General features: G+C 44.7%; 1 protein-coding gene across 3 annotated transcripts in view; it reads right to left on the reverse strand.

Moving 5' to 3' along the window:
• The window catches only part of Nup133 (nucleoporin 133), a 45,689-nt gene extending 30,670 nt beyond the window's left edge, over nt 1-15,019 (reverse strand). For 2 of the 3 annotated variants that reach the window (XR_005730304.2, XM_005320389.5), the window contains exons 1-8: nt 14,736-15,019; nt 10,052-10,170; nt 7,735-7,838; nt 5,947-6,054; nt 4,569-4,703; nt 3,549-3,719; nt 2,067-2,222; nt 1,733-1,803 (exon numbers count right to left, since the gene is read on the reverse strand). Coding sequence is in view for 2 of the 3 variants with exons in the window: in XM_005320389.5 (XP_005320446.1) it covers nt 1,733-1,803; nt 2,067-2,222; nt 3,549-3,719; nt 4,569-4,703; nt 5,947-6,054; nt 7,735-7,838; nt 10,052-10,170; nt 14,736-14,917 (1,046 nt within the window). In the remaining variant the exon portion in view is untranslated. The other variant, XM_040276723.2, reaches the window with a different exon arrangement.
• Between the last annotated feature and the right edge of the window lie 5,298 nt (nt 15,020-20,317).

Consider the following 20,317-nt stretch of genomic DNA (forward strand, 5'->3'; position numbering starts at 1 on the left):
GAATAACATTGCTTTTAATTTTAGGCACAAGTTATTGAAACACCAGGCTGCTATAATGTGAAAAATCCTTGTTCTCATTAAAGTTGTGTGCTGTTCTTACTACTCCAAAGCTGTTGCACCAACAGACAACACAATGCTCTCTTATCCCAGCCTTTCCCAAAAACCAAGTGGCAGTGGCAGTGCCAGCAACCTTCCCTGGAGCCTCAGAAATACCAACAGGGAGGCCAGCTCCCTCCACGAACAGTCACACCCAAGAACAGGGGAAAGTACCCAGACGATGTGGCACTTCACATCGTGCAACTGTCCTCAGTTCTCCCTTGCGCTCCACATCCACTGGAACTTTTCAAAGAATTAAAGAATTCTAGTTTAAAATTGTGATATACTGGGGCCCAAAGAACTTTCCACATGAGAGGGGTTGGAGTGAAGTCTCACAGAACAGAGCCTCAGGAGTCTCTCTGGTAGTTAGTCCACTTAGCAGGGGGGGCCAGGACCAATTTTCTTTGACACAGTTGTAAAACAAGCTTCTTATATGCCAGTAAAAAAAACTTCTCATCTGCCAGGCTTGGTGGCTGACGCCTATAATCCCAGTAGCTCGGGAGGCTGAGGCAGGAGGACCCTGAGTTCAAAGCCAGCCTCAGCAAAAGCGAGACACTAAGCAACTCAGTGAGACCCTGTCTCTAAATAAAATACAAATAGGGCTGGGGATGTGGCTCAGTGGTGGAGTGCCCCTGAGTTCGATTTCCCGTACCAAAATAAATACATCAAAATAAAAAGAGAGAAAAAAAGCTTCATATCTGAAAAACCTTGAAGCTACTTCAGGTAGCAAAGACAGGAAGATAATTGCAATTTTGTACATCAGTAAAAATTGACAAGTTATGTGGGAATATGTAAGGTAATAAATTTAAGATTAAAAAAAAATCCAAACTTCATATCTGAAATGAAGATATACAGGCTTTGTTATTGCAATAGCCTCACAAAAGAACTCATAAGCCTGCTCACTGCAAACACAAACCAGGCTACAGCACTAAATCAAAAGTGTCAAGAGCACTGAGGAAGAAAAACACTCTGGAACAGAAGTAGCCCACATGTGGCTGGAATTTCCTGTGCATACTGGTCACCACCCCCAAGGGCCTGAGTGAGATCTGCATTGTGTGGAGCTCAGGAGAGCAGGAAGATCAAGGGGTGAGCCAGTCTCCAAAGCCTCACAAGGATGTGTCAGAGGACCACACTGGGAGCAGGAGCCCCCAGGATGGCAATTCCTGAGCATGCTCCCTTCCTCATTCCCAGCCTCTGCCTCCAAATCTGAGAACAGTGAAACCCATGGTGATCTTGGATATCCAAGTAGCAGTGCTAAATTTCCAAGTCTGATAATGGAAACAGATAAACCATATTTAATTAAAATGCCTGCAGAGATAAAATAAGCAATACCATCTTTACCTCCCAGGTGGCTTTTCCAAGGTTTTCAGAGACTGCAAGGAGGAGCACAGCAAGTCTAAGTGCCCAGCTCACACAGCAGGACAACAACCACAGGACAGGCAGAAGCTGTGGCACCACTCAAAAAAGCAGGAGCAGGATGGATTGCTGGACGTGGACAGGTTGTGCTGGAGGACTACTGTCCTGTGGACCCCCAGAGAAGGAAGGCTCCACAGACTGTAGGAGGCTGGCTTTAGAAGAGCTACCAGCTTATCTCCCAAACTGTTTCTATCTTTCTTAGGACAATTTAATTGCTTACCAGTTTTGCTTCAAGTCCAAATACCGAATGTTGACCCCTTCTTTAATAGCTTCATAGTTACTTTCAGATCCCTAAGGGGAAATATCAAAAACATAAGCTTCCCAAGCACCAGAAGCACTCCTTTTCCCTCTATGCCCCCAACACCTAATAAAGCAGCTCATAGCTGCTGCCTGAGTGGTGCATACACCTGGAAACTGATGCATCAAGCGGCTGATGAGCACCCACCATGGAGATACAAATACCCCATTCTGCACTCTACACTTGTAACGTCCAACTGTGTTCAAATAGCGAAGGGAGGAACTGGTATAGCCATGGGCGTGAAGTGCCATCCTACCCAGATAGCATCGGTGACGTTCTCCTTCAGGGCTCGGTGCACATCCCAGCTGTATGCCTGCTTTTCTGATGATTCATCCAACTCCCATTTACTGATATTTGAGCTGGTGAGGCTGTAGAAGCTGGAGCTTTCTCTGTCCCAGAAAACACCTGCAAGCTGCACAGAGGGAAAGAAGTCATGCTTCCTAAGGGCCCAATGAGACCTCAGACCCCATGTGCAGGATGGCTGAGCAATCAGTGCTCATGATGGACTGAGGAGCAAGAGCAAGGTGGGGGCACAGGCCTGGAGAGCAGAGTAGGGTGTGGAAGTACAGGGTCCTTCAGAAGATGTCCTCTTCAATTGTAAAATAAACCTGAAAAATAGCAAGATACAGCCAAGTCCTGGAGGTGGGTCAGCAGCTCTGGTAAGCAGAGCAGATGTAATGGCTTCTGAACCCAGAGCCCTGAGGGGACCAATAGCAGGGAGGAAGGCAAGACTACACATGGCCATGCAGCTGCAAAAGCACAGACATGCTCATCAAGCCTTGTGTGAGGTTTACCTGGGTGTCCAGGGTGGTTCTAAATGGGGCAGGCAGGACCTTCAGAAGTACACTGGACTGGCCCAGCAGCTTGGGTAAAGCTTGCCAAGTGCAGGGGCTTAAAGTCAGCACCAAGAAGAAAGGAATGGAAAGGGACCCAGAGGGGAGCGCTTAATTTGCCCCAACGCAGACAGAGTCTAGGAAAGCACCAGGGTTCTGGGTGGTCACTGAAGAAGTGATGATGCCTTTAGCAGAACAGTCGAGAAACGAGCTCTGTACACTTGGTCCAGGGCAGAGAAGGAACCTGGTAAATTTGTTTTCAGACATGTTCTGTTTTAAAGAAGAACACTCAAAGAACTAAGCATGGTGGTGCCTGAGGAAGGAGATTTCTCTAGTTCAAGGTCAGCCTGGGAAATTTAGCAAGACTCTGTCTCAAAATTTAAAAAAAAATAGAAAGGGCTGGAGAGGTACCTCCACGGTAGAGCACCAGGTTTCATCCCCAGTGTTGGGAGGAAAGAGAAAACTCATGGAAGCAGGAGAGGAAAGCAACCGGCAAGAAGATAACTTCAGGGGGTAGGGGGCAGATGCCGGCAGGGGAGCCACCGCAGACTCTGCAGCCTGGGCACAGCCCCCAGCCCTGCCGCTCAGTGGCACACTGAGGAGGCCCTCTACTTCACAGGCTGTCATAATGATGGCACGACATGACTGAGCCTTGGCAGAGAGCAGACACTGCACAGTGTCAGCTCCCATCTCCCCTTCCCCAGCTGTGCACAGGTAAGGACAGGGTCAGAACATCAGTTATGAGAGAGAGGATACTTTCGGTAATTTTAAAACGTCAACTCAATCCTTATGAAACACATTTTAAATTTACAAACTAGTTTAAAATCATATGGAGGCAAAACCAACTTCGTAGGAAACTTTCAGCTAAGAAATGAGCTTCCAAAACAGACATTTTATAAACTTACCATGAGATCACTACTAGGAGACAAAATTCCAAAAAGGGAGGAAACCCTCCGACCAATCCCTGAAAGCACGCCTTGCCCCTGTGGCAAGACATGCTGATGGATCTTCCCCGAGCTTTCAGGTATCAACCGAATTAGCTGGCTCCCTGCAGAGGACAAGACGAAGCTTCCTCCCTGTGAGCAAACAGGGAGATTAGGTAAGTGTCACCACCAAAAGGAAGAGAACTAATAAAAAATACTTAGAACCAAGTAAGGTGGCAAAGGCTGTAAACCCAGCTACTTGAGAGGCTGAGGAAGGAGGATGGCAAGCTCCAGGGCAGCCTTAGCAATTAGTGAGACCTTGTTTCAAAATGAAAACTAAAAAGAGCTGGAGATGTCACTCAGTGGTAGAGCACTTGTCTACCATGAATGAGGCCCTGGGTTCAATCCCCTGAACCACTAAAATAAACAAACAACAAAAAAAAACCTCTTTGATGCAGAGAAAAATCATCCTCACCTTAAACAAATTTAAAAGAACGAATAAAAGCACAACATTATTTTATTGACATAATTAAGAATCTGTTCAATACAATGACATGATTATCTTGGTGATACCAGGGACTGAATCCATGCTAGGCGAGCATTCTACCAATAGTTATACCTCCAGCCCTTCTGACCAACAATACAAATTCTACATAGAAAAACTTCTGCAGCAGAAAAACAGTTAATTCTTTTTAAATTTGATTTTTAAATAATAGGTTCACCATAATGCAAGTTAAACAAGTCAAGCTTTGGGCATCAGCAGTCATTCTTTACAGCGTTCAGATCATAAAACACTTCTAAAAGATGTGAACACTACTCACCACCACCCAATACCAGCCCTCAGAGCCCCCGGAGGGGTCTCGCTCCACCAAGTGAGCAGTGGCAGACTCCTATTCTTACTTCCTCGTCCCCTGTGGGTCCCGTCCCTGCTGTGCGTCTGCTTAGGAGCCATAGTCCCAGCTCACAGCTCTCCCCAGACATAAAGCAACACTCATTTCACACCTTGACTGCCGTGAGGAACCTGCAGATCTTGTCCCCTCCCAAGTCCACGCATGTTTCTGTGTAGGTGTCCTCCCCAGCGAGACTTGGCCAGTAGCGGATGGACCCTTCTCTAGTGGCAACCATGACAGCAACGGCCTGGAAACAAAGCCACAACAGTCAGCAAGGAGGCCTCACAGGCAGAGTCTGATAATGCTGAAGAAGTCAGAGCAAGGACTCTTTATTTTCAAACAGCTTTTAAAGTGAGCTAGCAGTAAAACTGCCTTTCCTTTGTTACGTGGAACAATTCTAACACTTATGTGGGTTCGCATAGCTAGCCACAGTAAGGACCCAGAAAGTCCCACCCGCCTCCCCAAAGTGGCAGCACCTTCCCACCCTAACCCCTGGCAACCCATTTTTGCTGAAATCACAGAGTAGGACGCTGACTGCTCCTCAGTCTCCCACCTCAGACACATTGGGTCACTATAGGCATTGCCGGCTCAATTTGCTGAGATGAGAAGCACTCCACCATGGAGGTACCCCTTCAGCTGCTCTGCCACCTGCTAATGGACATCACAAAGGAAGCAGCTGTGCCACCTGTGTGGTATTCCTCCTTGACCTCAGTTTTCACTTCTCCAGGGTGAAGAGCCAGGAATGGAACTGCTGGGCCCATAGTACGAGCCTTGACCCGTGAGAAAGGGAAGCCGAGAGGCTGTCCCACCCCACATCTTGCCTGGAAAGTTTCATTCTAGACCTGTGCTGCCTGTTTGGTTTTCTCCCCAGTGACTCTTGTTAAACTGCGCTGTTTTCTTATCCAGCTTTAAGACCTCTTTTTATATTCTGACATAATTTCTTTCTTGGATGTATGATCTACGAATATTGTCTGTCTGTAGCTTGTCTCTTCATTTTCTTAAGCAAAATTTTAACTTTAATCTTATTTTAATATTAATTTTCCCAATTTTTTACTTTAAAGGATCATGATTTGAAATTTCTAAAAACTGTGCCCAATCTCAGATCATGACAATTTATCTCCTTTCTTTTTCTAAAAATATTTTCTACTTTACATTTAGATCTATGATCCATTTCAAGTTAATCTTCATGCAACTTCTTTTTTAAAATTAACAGATTACCAATTGTTCCAACACTATTTACTGAGTGACCTTCACTGAAGTGCTTCTGCATTTGTCAGAGACTAGTGCAGTCCTCGAGTGGATCTGGAAGGTGCCCTCTCTCCTGCTCCACACTGTGGGTCTAAAATGCACTCTCCACCCTGCTCTACACACCACCATCTACCTCTTTGTCAGTGCCACAGTCTTATTTCTGTACATTACAGTAATGTCTTAAATTTGGGTTTGATGTCCCTCATTCAGAATGCCCTCATTTAAGCATTTAAGTCACCTACCTGAATGGAATGCGCTTCACCTGAGGGAGCGGAGAAGGACAGGGCCACCAGGTCAGCACTCCAGTGGAAATCGCTAGGTGGCAGCTGGAGTTCTTTGCAAACAGATAACTGGAGACCACACACAAACAGAAAGCCTTTTGCATGAAACCCAAGTCTTTGTGCAAATGATTTTTCTATTTCCTTTCTCTGCATATTGCAGATTCTGATTTGTTGCTAGAAAACAACATTCTACAAGTATTCTGTCCTTTTGCAGCTCTTTTTGACCAGGCTACAGGAATTTAACAACATTCACAGAATTGAGACAACTTAAGATCTAGGCTGAATCTTGAATACCAATGCAGCTCTAGATCAGACCTGTGGATAGAGTCCTCGGGTGAAGAGAAGCTTCCTATGAACCTTTCCCAAGCTGCGATTTGCTGGACATTGAAAATTAGCTTGACCAGAACTGGGGTGTGGCTCAGCGGTAGAGCGCTTGCCTAGCGCATGCGAGGCCTTGGGTTCGATCCTCAGCACCACATAAAAATGAATAAATAAATAAAATAAAGGTTAAAAAAATAAATAAAATTTGCTTGACCAAAAAGTAACTAAACCAAGTTGCCTTGACAATGCCTCTTTGACTCTGAGCCAAGTATCAAAGCCCCTGCTGCCTCAGAACCGTCCCTGGGACCTCTCCATCATGTACACTCATCACAAGCACCATCTTCTAGGCAGCAGCTCGGAGGCCAGTACACATGCGGTAAGGAGGGGTAGCAGAGACACTGTGCAGGAAGAGGCTGCTAAAGGTGAGCCGCCGCCACACCAGACACTGACCACACTGTGGAGCACACTCTGAAAGCCACCTAGCAAGGGTCTCACTTTTCCTATTGTATTAAGCACCTTGCAGTAGATTGAACAAAATATTGTTGTATCTTCTTGAAAATAAGCACCCTCAGCTCATTAGCTGATGTGGGCAGAGTAATCTCAGACTTCACTAACCAGATGGACTGACATCATGTTTTGTTTAATATATATTTTTTTAGTTTTAGTTGGACACAATACCTTTGTTTTATTTATTTTTATGTGGTGCTGAGGATGGAACCCAGGGCTTCGCACGTGCTGGGGAGTGCTCTACCACTGAGTCACACCCCAGCCCTGGCATCAACTTCAATGTCTCTGATTTTATGAAAGTAAATAATGTGACTCTCCTTAAAATTAGTGCACAGGTGTGCTGTGTTGACAATGCTTCTGTGGACACAGGAACCGTTCCACAGACCACTGACTTTCCCAAGAAATGTGGTAAGCATCTACCCCACAGAGCAACATGCACAAGAAGTGCAAGGAATCGTGCACTCAGGGAAGGCATGAAAGATGGGAAGCCTAGCAGCTAAGGGGTCACACTAAACAGCTGGAGCCCCTCTCCTAAAAAAAAGGCTAAAAGCCCACAAGACAGTGCTGAGGCCGAAGCACCTTGAGCCAGCTGCAGAGCAGAGAGAACACTGGGAATTGGAGGAACAAGGTGGAGGAAGGCCCAGAGACCTGTGCGGAGTTTACTCTTTACTAGAAGGACAGTAACAACTTGAGGCCATGTTCACTTTATTTGGTTAGGGTGGGTCTTTGGGGAGGGAATAAAATTACAGACTTCAATTTTAAAATTACTGAAAGAACACTTTTTTCCCAGGACACCAATGTGATGTGCACTCAGCATTTCATACACAAATCCCTGAAACCCACATAGGCACAGACAACCATCCTCCACCAACTCTGAAGACCTAGGATAGAAACAAAGAACCCACCAGTACTCCCCTTTACCTTGGTGACAGGTGACAGAGTAATCTTCCAAACAAGCAGTTTCTCTTTGCTGACTAGGCAAGCCCAGCCACCTTCATCTATGTGAACAGACAGCTGGTCATCAACTGGGGAAACAAGGATGCAATCAATCTTAAATCCCAAATGAGGAAAGCTGATCAACATTTCCTGTGCCACAACGGCCACTGCCTCATTTCACAAGATCAACCGACAACAGGAACACACAGGAGATAACCAACAACAGGAGATCAGACAACAGGAGATCAACCGACAACCAGGAATGCTCCTGAATATTCAAGAATCACTGACTTCTAAGCAAAAGATCTTTTAACTTTGATATTCACCTTTAGAATATACATAAAGGCAATAACTGAATTTTGGGCCTAGGTTTATGATTTTTGTTATAAGTAAATATCCCTACTTTCTATTAGAAATATTTAGCTGAATTCATAATTTAACTGAAAAGCAATACATTTATTATTTAATAACCCCCTCATTAACTATGAAAAGCATTTCAAGGAAAAAAAAGTATCACATTCCTTCAAAAGAACATGCTTTTCAAATCAGAGCCCCTGGAAGTAGGATGCAGGTCCCACCACATGGAGCCAAGGGCATTCCCTACAGACAGGACAAACCTGCGGCACCTTCCGCACAGATGCCAGGCCTCCACAAAGGGACTGATGGCCCTGGAAACGGCACTAGTTTGAATTCTGCTCTTTGAGTTAAGGTGGGGGAACCTGAGGCATCCACAACTTATAAGCTAAAATGTCAGAGCATACCCAGGCTGTGCTGGGACTCTGCTGAACTGGAGCTTCTGCCTGCTCAGGAAGCCCTTTTCATTAACGCACTCAAAGCTCCAGGCTCGTGGTGGCAAGCCTCCATGGCCTGATTCAACACTGGCCCTGGGCATCATCCACAGGAGGAACCTGGAGTTTATACCTCTCAGTGTACACATGCTCATTTCCAGGACTGGCTCCTCTGAATGCCTAGATTTGAGGCCAGTGTTGTTTGTTATCAACAAGTTGGTAGCATGGATAAGCAGTGTGTTCAAAGATTTAATGCAATGCAAGCTGAAGATTTCCAGGGGAAAAGAAAAGTATATTTAAAGCAGAGCACCATATAATAGAGGTTAGTAGTTTAGTTGTCTAAAAACTATCCCCAGGATTGGAAGCCAGATATGCAAGTTCAAATCCATGAGAAACATCCCTTCCTTTAGAATGGAGTAATACATATAATAATATATATTACATATTTCAGTACCAGGGCTTGAAACCAGCGGTGCTTAAAAACTGAGTCACATCTCCAGTCCTTTTTATTTTAAGACAGGGTCTCACGAAGTTGTTGAGAGTTTCACTAAGTTGCTGAGCCTGGCCTCAAATGTGTGGTCCTACTGCCTCAGCCTCCCAAGTCACTGGGATGACAGATGTGTGCCATCATGCTTAGCAAGAATGGAGTATACTGAAAACTCTAATGTTATTCACAGTAAGTGATACACAAAATTACTTACACTGTAATGTACTCTGATACCGTGATTCTCTTCTATTTTTTTTTTGTTGTTGTTGTTTTTAATGCTAGCTGTGAACTACTAAACTGATTTCAGTAACAAGCTGCAATATGAAAAACACTTTCAGAAAAGCCAGAGTCAAGGGGTCCAACTTAGGTATGTACAGAGAGAAGTATAAACTGCAAGTCCCACTCTGCTAGAGACTGAATCCCGGAACACTCTACCATTGAGCTACATCCCCAGCCCTGTTATTTTTCACTTTGAGACAGAGTTCCATTAAGGTGCCCAGGCTGGCCTCAACCTTGCCATCCTCCTGCCTCAATCTGCCAAATTGCTAGGTTTATGGGCATGCACGACCATGCCTAGCCCAATTCCTCACTCTTTAATGTTGCTCTTCCAATTTTGTGTTGACCACACCTTCTGAACTTCTACAATGAATCTCAGCCAACAGAACGTTCTGAGATCACTCTACACTGGTAATTCCATGCCACTGTACACACAGCCTCTGGGACACCACAAAGGACCCAGAAATGGAGTGTGACCTGAACTTACTGCACTAGTTTTGGGAGTTGCTTTTAAAGCTAAATTCCATATATCTGATCAGTTTTTGAAATGGGACTGAATTCTGCACAGTACTTAAAACCACTGGACTTAAATGTGATAGTGTCAGAATGATGCCCTCTGTTTCTCGAATACATCATGTGTCTGGACTGAAGCAAAGAACCAGTCAGACGCTCTACCCTCCCGCAGGTCCACCCACCCAAGAGGCCTGCTTCGCTCACAGATGTTGACAGGTGAGTGGAGGGAAACACCTACCCTCTGCCAGGGTCAGGGCCTCCATGACCTTAACAGGGAGAGATGATCCGAACGTCTTCACATCGTAGTTCACAGACTCGGTTACGGAGTGGTGCGGGAATGTCCGTGTAGGTGTTCCTCTAAAGAAAAGAGACCACATTACTTCACTTGTCACTTAGAACTTTTCGCTACCCTAGTGTTTACATATGTATTTACGTGATGAAAGGATCTTGATAAATAAGGAAGTGAGCTTAAACACTGGCACGTGCATACTGTGTGAGTAAATGTACTTTTAATTCAAAAAAGGGCTGACAGGATTTAGGGAACCCTAGCTCAACCAGTAATGCTCAGTAATTACTGTGAGAGCCACATGCCCCCAACGAGGGTCCAGAGAAGTCACTGTAAGAGCAACACAACCCCATCCCTGTGATGTTCTCTCTTGGCTTCTACTCACTGAATACCTAGAACTTTTCAAATAAGATGAAATACTAAAACATAAATTGCTGAACATTTATATTTATCAGTTTAGGCTTCTTATTACAAAGAAATTAAAAATTGAGTCTGTTAGTAATGTGTCCTATCGCAATGAAAAACCGTTCTGTACACCTGTGTATGTAGAAGCTATAAAATGTATGCTCATAAAATGCTGGTGTATGATGAACTTATTCCTGGGCTCTCACTAGCAATTAAAGTTACTAAGCATTAAAAATTCTACTTTCTATATAATACTTAAAATAATAAAAGGAACAACTCTACGCGCAAGGGAAGCACATGTTTGTAATTAAGTGAAGCTCTGAAGTATGACTTGAGGTGTATCCTTTCTGTTTTGACGGGGAGTGGCTGATTGTTGAAGAAGAGAGGGGTACGCAGGACAGAAATGGGTAGGTGAGAAGAGCCCAGGAAGCCGTGGACCTCCTCCCTGATGTGTGGTCATTGTTGGCTGAGACAAGATGATTGCTCTCTCAGATTTGATGAGTGTGAATACTAGCAGTGCACGTAGGCAAAAGCAGAATTTGGTCTCCTCTATTAAACCAATGAAATTTTCTTACACTATTAATCTGAGAATGGGAAAGGTTTAGAAAACATATTTAGTTTCATGCAAGACAATTTGTATTTGATGTTGTCTTCTATTTGGTCTTTGTTTATTAACAAAGGGGAGTCTTCTTAATATTTTAAATGAACTAAGTTTTTGCTCACAATTATGTAACCTTTTGTACTTGCCTTTAAAATAATTTTTTGTCACTGACTAAACAGATGACTAAGATATTTAAGCCTTTCAACATTTTTGACAAACTTCCCAAAATCAAACTCTAAATTAGATCTTTTTGACCTTGAATTAACTTTGGGATTTTCCAGTTGTGTCTCAAGAAAGCCATAAAAAACATGTGTTTCTCATCCTGTAAGACAGATGGTGCTGGCATAGTGGCACACCTTTCTAATCCCAGCAATTTGGAAGGCTGAAGCAGGAGGATCATAAGTTTGAGATCAGACTGAACAATTTAAAATTTTTTAAAGGGTTGTAGATGTAGTTCAGTGGCAGAACACCTATAGGGTTTATCCCAAGTACTGTGAAGAAAAAAAGATTATTTAGGCTTTTTTTTTGGGCAGCGGGGTGGGGGCAGGGGTACCAGGGATTGAACCCAGGGGCACCTAGCCACATCCCCAGCCCCCTATTTTTAAAATAAAAAATTTTAAGAGACAGAGTCTTGCTGAGCTGCTGAGACTGGCTTTGAACTTGTGATCCTCCTGCCTCAGCCTCCAGAGCTGCTGGGATTATAGTGTGCACCACTGCGCCCAGCTAATTAGGCTTAGGTAATGTTAAGTTATATGAGAATCACTGTCAAATAATAAATGATGCTCAATCTTCAAGATATACTTAAGAGATATTGGATACTGACAATGGTGGGGGAAAGGAGCTTTCCCAGATTGGACAGAGAAGAGTCTTGGGAAGGAAGGGGGGATGGAAATGGAAAAGAATAGATGACTTCGGACATAATTTTCCTGTGTTCATACATGAATACACAACCAATATAACTCCACATCATGTACAACCACAAAAATGCAAAGTTATATTCCATGTATGTATGTCAAAATACACTCTACTGTCATTCAGGTATAACTAAAAAGAACAAAAATTAAAAATTTATACTTAAGGATAGTTACTGATATGACTGTTGCAAAAACTATATGAGTCCTTGAAATCCAGCATGCCATCAATCACAACTGTGGTCATGTTAAAGTATTCCAGGCCATGGAAGTACATTTCCTGGCTGGCTGCTGGCTATGGTGATTCTCATCAGATTTTAGCCACATCTATTCTAAGTCTCTGCTACCCAAGGCAGAGATATCGATTCTGCTGCAAAGCACTGGGCATCAGCCACAGTCAAAAACTGCTTCTTCTTCAAGCAGAGTCATAAAAAGGACTCTGACAGCATTTACGTCATATCATAGAACTGGGTAAGAACTTCCAAAATCCTAGTGAAGAAAGAGATGATCCCAAGTTCAAGTAGAACAAGAATTACTTTTTCTGCCTACTTTCCTGCTATTTCTGCCAACTTGATCCCTTAAAATTTCGGAAAACTATTCAAGAATTTTCTTGTTTTTATGGCAATATAATTATTTATATAAGTTCAGTAAAAATCTACTCTTTATGGGAGGGTATATTGGAAATACTGGCTCTATCACTAAGTCCGTGGGATATCCCATTTGAGGGTGTACATAGAAGTGTACCTTGGTGTGGTACACCTAACCCCGAGGTTTGCCAAGTCCAATCAGACTCCTTACCAAAAGTTCCAGCAGAGCAAACTTAAAAAGTGTCTATGTGGTCAATCACAAAAATCCTTAGAGACCTGATCTAAACAGTCTGGCCAAGTCTGATGAGATTGACTGGCCCCACACCTGCAGTGGGAATGGGGTGACTGTAGAGAGAAAAATCATTTTTTGGAGAAAAACTCCAATACACTTGTTACTAGATCAGTCCTGTTCACTGTTTTCGAGTTTTTATTACCTGTCTGTAGACTGAACAAGATCCTGAATTTTCTAGATTCCTCCAATCCATGAAATCATGGAATCACTAAGAACAAAATTCCTCTGTTCTTGAAGCCTTGTAAACTAAAGCTAGAAAGCTTCAAGGGATAAATTTCATGCTTGACATGAGTTCATCAAGCCACAAAACCATAACCAGAGACATTCAAAGGCAAACCAGATAAGAAGTTGATGACTTCATGCTGTGGACAGCTTTTCCCAAGACATGGGAACAAGACTTCCCACAATAATGAGGTGCTGATCTCTTCCGACTTTTCCTTGCTTATGCCTACCTCATTCACTTGGCAGGATAATTCTGTAACTAGAATTTCATTCAGTGGCTACTGTGGTAAAGTGACAGCAGGTCAAGTTCACCCCAAATCTATACATGCCTTAAGAGACTTTAGTCCACCTAGCAGGTAACTTTAGCAGCACTTTTAAGTATCTCTGAAAATTGTACTAGTGGTTCCTTTATAGTTAGACTTATAGACCCACTTGTTCTCACTCTCTGCTTTAATTTAAGTTGGTCATGGAATGCTAGATAAAAGAATCTTTGCTGGGGCTGGGGATGTGGCTCAAGCGGTAGCGTGCTCGCCTGGCGTGCGTGCGGCCCGGGTTCGATCCTCAGCACCACATACCAACAAAGATGTTGTGTCCGCCGAAAATTAAAAAATAAAAAATATTTAAAAAAAAAAAAAAAAGAATCTTTGCTATCTACTTGCTAATCAAGGAGGAATCTGTGCAGTCACAAACACTTCTTGTTGCACATGGATAAATACATCAGATATAGTAGATTCAGTTACAAAGAAAGAAGGAAGGAAGGAATTGAACAGGCTACTTGGTTAAAATGACTCATTTGGCTCATTCTGTGATCTAGTTGACTTTAGTTGGTTTGGTTCATGTGGACCCTAGTAAAAAGCATATTTCACATTTTTTGGTATTATCTTCCAGTCCTAACAGCAGTCTTCCTGGTACACTACCTTCTCTCCATCTGCATGCAGCCATCCATCAAATGTCAAATGGTTTCTCTTCAGCTAGAATGACAAAAAACCTGAAGGAACTGGTGATCACAGGGACATGGTAACCTATGAATGATGTGTCGAAAACTGGACACCAAAATAACGTAACAAAGTAGCGCCACACCCTTTGTGTTGTTCCCACTTTCACCTGAGTTCCTGACCAAATGGTGGGAATTGTTCAACAAAAATGATGGAAAGCCGCCGTTTTGTACTGAGCTCCTGCACCAGGCCCCAAAGAGTAGACCACACCAAAATGGAGTCTCACAAGCTGAAGCTTTAAGGGCGGGCAGATCCCCAACCCATGAGTTTTTCCTGAGAATGAGAGATCCGAGTCTGAGTATTATAAAGAAATCCTCTTTTCTTTAACGCGCAAAAGAGTAACCTGATGATACCCGTCAACCTTTCCCATTGCGCTGCTTCCGTCTTTCCGCCTTAAGAGACCCACTACTATGCTACTGTAGGCTCCCTTCCTATGTTGCAGAATGGAGGCTGCGCGGAATCACGAATCGCAAATAAAAGTCAATCAGAACTGCAACTAAATTTGTTGCACTTTTGTCTTCTGACACACGAAAAGTGCAAACTTAGGACTCAAGCGACAACCAAAGCGGAGCTGAAACAACGGCAAGAGCAAGGCGGGCCACCTCCCAGGCGCCGCCACTCACCGTGAGCTGAGCGAGCTCCGCCGGCCTGCGGGCGAGAAGAGCCCGGGGCTGCCGACCCCAGAGCCCATGGACAGGCCCCTCCTGCTCGTCGAACGGGGTGTGGAGCCCGACCCGACACCGGCCAGCGGGCCCCTTCGGGACCCTGGACCCGGGGTCCGCAGTGAAGGGACGGCCGGGAACATAGCCACAGAGAACAGCGACGACCGAGACACAACTAGAGTCAAGCACGGTTCTCCCGCGTCCACAACTTGAAAGCCCTAGCGCCGGAAGGCGCGGGGAGATGACGTCAAAACGCCACGGGCGTGGTCGGAGGGGCCGGAAGGCGCGTGAAAATTACACCATCACTAAGCCGCGGGGTGTGATCGGAGCGGGGGCGAAAGGCGCGTAGAAAGTACGTCAAACGTTGCGCCGAGGCGCAGGGCGTGGTCGGAGCGGGTTGGGTGAGTGGTGATTACCGCTAGTGCTGCAGCGCGAATCGTGGGCAGGGGCTCTGGCCTGGTCTCGCTCCCTCCGGCCCTCCACACGCTAGCAGGTGCACTGGGGCAGGCCTACGCTACTCTGGGACGGACTCTGGTGGCTGACCACGCCCGCAGGTTGTTGAGCTGCTTTGATCTGACTGGCCGGCTTTGCCACGCCTGCCCATCCACCACTCCTCCCTTACCTTCCTAGAAATTGAAACTCTCTGCCCTTCACATTTCTGTTCCGGGGTTGCCTGCCCTCCTACTTGGCCCAGCAGCCCCTTCCTTCAGTGCTGCGTCCCAGGGAAACCTGGATGTCCCTTTATGCTCCTGTACACAGTCTGGTATTTTTTATTCTGCATAATAGTTTTGTGTTCATAGCTAACTCTCAAGTAGCTACATTCAAGTGTTTTGACAGAATGTTACCGCTGTTGACCGGTGACGAGTTCTTGCTCCCCGATGTTGAAGAATAACACCAAAGAAGCACGCCGAGGCAAGGTCAGAGTAGAAATTAGAAGTTTATTAAAGGACAGCAGAAAAGACTTCTCCCGGAGGAAGAAGGGGACCCAAGAGGTGGAATCCGTAGAAGTGCGATTGTTTCCCCTTTTTATAGTTTTGGTGATGGAATGTAGGTTGGAAGGCCCGAGGGGTGGGACACAGGTGGGCCAAAGAAGTAGTCTGAGCAGGAAGGACTTCATTATCACTTCTTTGTGATGGGCTATCTTCAAATCTGCTGGGGGCTATTCATTAATACTTCTTCCAGGTGGACTTTGGCCTAGGGTCTCTTTGGGACTTCATTAACATTCCATGTGTTGTCCTGTGTTTTCCCTGAGTCATTCCCAGCATGGCCTCCATTTTAGATTTCACTCGGTATTAGACCCGATTTACCTAACTACACTAACTACCTAACTTTAAATCTGGCTTCAAGAAGACATTTGACTTTGATACATTCGTGCACACCCAACAGATATTTAGTAGATGTTCATCTTGAAATAAGGGAATGGCTTAATGTTGTCTGAGGGGGCAAAATTGCGACGTATGCAGTTAAGGGGAGAAATAAAGAATGTCCACGGGCTTCTTCCCCTTTCAATGCTTTATTCATTCAAATTACTCAATATAATTTCACTCTATAGGTTCTTAATCAAGAAAACAATAATCCTTAATGCTAAGCACTGCAATAGACATAATCAATTCACAGCAAACAATTATAGATTAGTTCTAAGCACTGTAAAACACACTTAATCATGATAGGCTAATGACAGACATTTTCTCTGCATGCTAAGTTAAAAAGTCTTAAGGCTTAGACTTTATGTATAGCAGATGCACACTCGCTCAGATCGCAGTAATCAGGTCCAGAACCAAGGCAGACTTTTCCTGGCGTGTAGTGGACGGCCATTCAGGAAAGAGGATGGTTGGGAGAAGTTGCAGCTCTCACCATTGTCCAGACTAGGCGGTAGAGTTTGAGAGAGGTGAGGATCACGGAAAGGCTCAGGAAATGATTGTGGGAAGCCTTTCTCCCACATGATCAAGCTACCTCCCTGGCTAGGTGTGAGGCGCTCAGACAAGCTGTGTCAGAGCTTTTCCCCACCCTTCCCAGGTGCGAGGGCTTGTCATGTGGGGGTGTGACTGACCATTGACCTGAAAACCAATCACTGACCCTGACCTTGGAATGCTATCCCCCTTGACCTTCATTGGATAGAATTTTCCCCTGAATTTTTTGTTCCCCAATAAAAGCTCACTCTCTGGCATGCCTCTTTCTCTCTTGCTGGTCTCTTATGTAAACCTCACCATCGCATCAGGTGGCTAGAGGCAAGAGCTGGGGGAAGCCGCCTCTGAGCCAGGCAAGAAAAAGGTAAATTGAGAGTTATGTGTCTTTAATTTGATCTCACTAGTTAATTTCTATATTTCGAACCTCTAGTATGAAGCTAGTGTGCTGGTCGCGTGGCTGAAGAATGATGACAAGTGATGGGATGTCAGGTCCTCATCAGGCTTTCCAGCTCAAATGCTTGTTTGGGCTGGCTGAATCCCTGTTAATTTGCTCTATAATTATTTATACTAAATTTGGGGGGGGTTGACCCTCCTTTCAAAACTTATCAGCTACCACTGATATCTCAGTCACATCATTTAACCTGGGGTCAGAAACATTTGGTCTGGTGGTCTCCACCTTGATCTTCTTGGTTTCCTCTTATCAGATGAGGACAGCCTGCCATGGGCTTCACTCTGTTTATCAGGGTGAAGGGAAGTAACTTCTTTGTGTCCATACTGGAGGATTCTGTGGGTGTGCCTGGTGAAACTGCACGTTTCAAACTGGAGTTTTTAAAATGGAGTTGCTTAGGCTCAGGTCTAAAGCCATCCTAACACTTAAGTAAATTGGTATTTGGGAGATAAGAGCCCCAAAACCATCTGTGCACGTGTGGCACCTGACCTCACCTTGCTCTACTTTCTCCGGCCTGAGTTTCCCCCCTGAATTTGCAGCTTGCTTTCAAGTATTTCCTCTTTCTCTGGGTATTACAAAGAAACATTGAAAATATGCTAAGAGTTTTTAGGTGCTCTTGTGCCATACCTATGGAAGGTGACAATGATTTGCTTGACCCTATTTCACCCATCATTTCACCACATGTATGTGTGTCAAAACATGCTGCACACCTTAAATATACACAATAAAGAACAGTTCGTGCAGTGATGGGGTTCAGGACACACTACCCAAAATATGTCACCTTGGCACTTAAGAAGACAGCAGGCGCTGGGCACAGTGGCCAGGCCTGCAATTCCTGCTCGGGATGCTGTGGCAGGAGGATTGCAAGTTCAGGGCCAGCCTCAGCAACTAAGCAAGGCCCCAATCAACTTAGCAAGACTATCTCATAACAAAAAATAAAAAGGACTGAGGATATGGCTCAGTGATTAAGCACCTCTGAGTTCAGTTCCCAGTACCAAAAAAAAAAAAGAGAAGACATCAAGCAAGAGAAGGACAGTCACTCTGACCTGCCCTTATCCCTGAGGCAAGTCATAGGACCCTCTTGTAAGAGGTGCCCTCCTGTACTTGGAGGAAAGGATCATCCATATCCCTGAAGACAGGGACACAAGGAAGACTCTGAACCAAGAGGTCTTGTCGAGAATCCCTGTAGTCCCCACTGTATTACATGCCTTTGCCCAACATGCTCATCAAACCCAAGCCTCAGAATGCATGATGGGGCTGGGATTGTGGCTCAGTGGTAGAGAGCTTGCCTGGCAGCTGTGAGGCACTAGGTTTGATTCTCAGCACCACATATAAATAAAACAAAGGTCCATTGACAACTTAAAAAAAAAAAAAAACCTGAACACATGAATTCCCGTGTCTTTGGGTCATTTCCTGAGGCTCCCAGGTCACAGAAACTTTGCATTAAATAAAAGTGTATGCTTTTTCTCTGTCTTTCGTTATAGGGGCCTCAGCCATGAATGGGAAGAAAACATGCATCTTTTCCTCCACATGTAGTCTACACCACTTTTGTTAAGAGAAATATGCCTTGCTGGTTCAGACAGCTCTGTGTGAGGGCCCAGCCTCAGGTCCCATGCAGATGTGCCTCGGCTCTGTGCCCTTGCAGTGAAGATCAAACATTGATTTATGTGGTACTGATCACTGCAGTCAGCAGCCAGAACTGTTGCCTGCAGGTTGGGTAGAACCATCAGGTCCAATTCTCAGCAGGCTGGTAACAGATGCTGAAATGGAAAGGCAGGAAATCATCCACACCCAGACACTTCCAGGCATTCACCTGACCCTCACCAGATTGCAATGACACCAAATAGCTGAATTTCAGCACAGAAGTCCTTCCAGAAGTGCAGAACGCAGTATGGGGTCAGCAGACTTCTCATCTAGCATCTCAGCCTGCAGGCCTAGGGGTCTCACAGCCACTCCCCTCTGCATTGTAGGGCAAAGCAGCCATGGATTTTCCTACATGGAAAAGTACAGCTGTGTTCCAACAAGACTCTACTTACTGCCACTGAAATTTGAATTTCTTATATGTTTAATGTATTTTGAAATATTATTCTTTTGATTTTTTTCAACCATTCAAAACTAAGAACCATCCTTAGTTTGCAGGTCATAAACACATAGGTAAGCGAGCAGCTTGCTGAACGCTGCACTAGCTTTGTGAGGTAGGTGCAGGCAGAGGATCTATTCAAGTGGATGCTCAGGGTTTGTTGAGCAAACTCCACAATGCCTCAGGTTCAGAAGAACACCCCAAAGGAATACTGATAGTGTAGTTTTCATACATCTTTTATTTATGTACTTAACTGTTTTATAACATTTATATTGGTTTTTATTTGTTTTTTTAATCAGCTTGGCATTTTTATGGAACAAAAAGATTTCCCCAAATGGAGCCCTGCTTTATAAGGAATGTACTTCCAGGGGTTTGGCCTATTTTATGATGGTCTAACTTGTGATTATTTCCTGGGAACCTGCAGGGTCCAAGGTCAGAGGATGAGCCCACAGATATGAGCCCCAGAGGTCATACAATAATATGCAAACTCATCAGGATGAGATTCTAACCACACCTGTCAAATCCTAGTGACATTCCTTTTCTTTTCTGCTTATTTTCTAAACTGGTTCCATGTCCTCCAGGGGTTCTGCAAGAAGGTGAGAGGCAAGGTGTCTAACAGCTTCCATGCACACACCACCAGCTCCTGCTGCTTCCTGCCATTGCCCTTCCCCACTCTGCCCGAGGCTACACACAGTGGTGATGCTGCTGCATTAATTTACAGCCTGCCATACTCATTTCCTGACCTGGGAAGTGGGACAATAGGTATTGGTGTCACCTGCAGGATAGCCAGAGCATCAACTCTGGTGCTATGCAGAAAGTTTGCATTAAATAAAAGTGAATGGGTGAGGGATGACGTGGTACCAAGGCAAGGGCTGGTCACATCTCTGTGTGACAGGTGGCTGTTCTTGTATTAGATTTGCCTGCCATGCCCTGCTAGGCTGGAGGCCCCTGAGGGCAGAGCTGCTGACCCTGTCTTCCCTGTGTCCACAGGTCCTGGTGGGGCACAGGACATTCCCTGATCTGAAGCAACTAGACAAATATAAGTACCACAGAAGTGATGACAGTCTTCAGTAAGGAAGGAAGGAATGGAATTATATGTGCTTTCAAT

The sequence above is a fragment of the Ictidomys tridecemlineatus genome, chromosome 10, assembly GCF_052094955.1.
Source record: "Ictidomys tridecemlineatus isolate mIctTri1 chromosome 10, mIctTri1.hap1, whole genome shotgun sequence".
Classification (NCBI taxonomy): Eukaryota; Metazoa; Chordata; class Mammalia; order Rodentia; family Sciuridae; genus Ictidomys; species Ictidomys tridecemlineatus.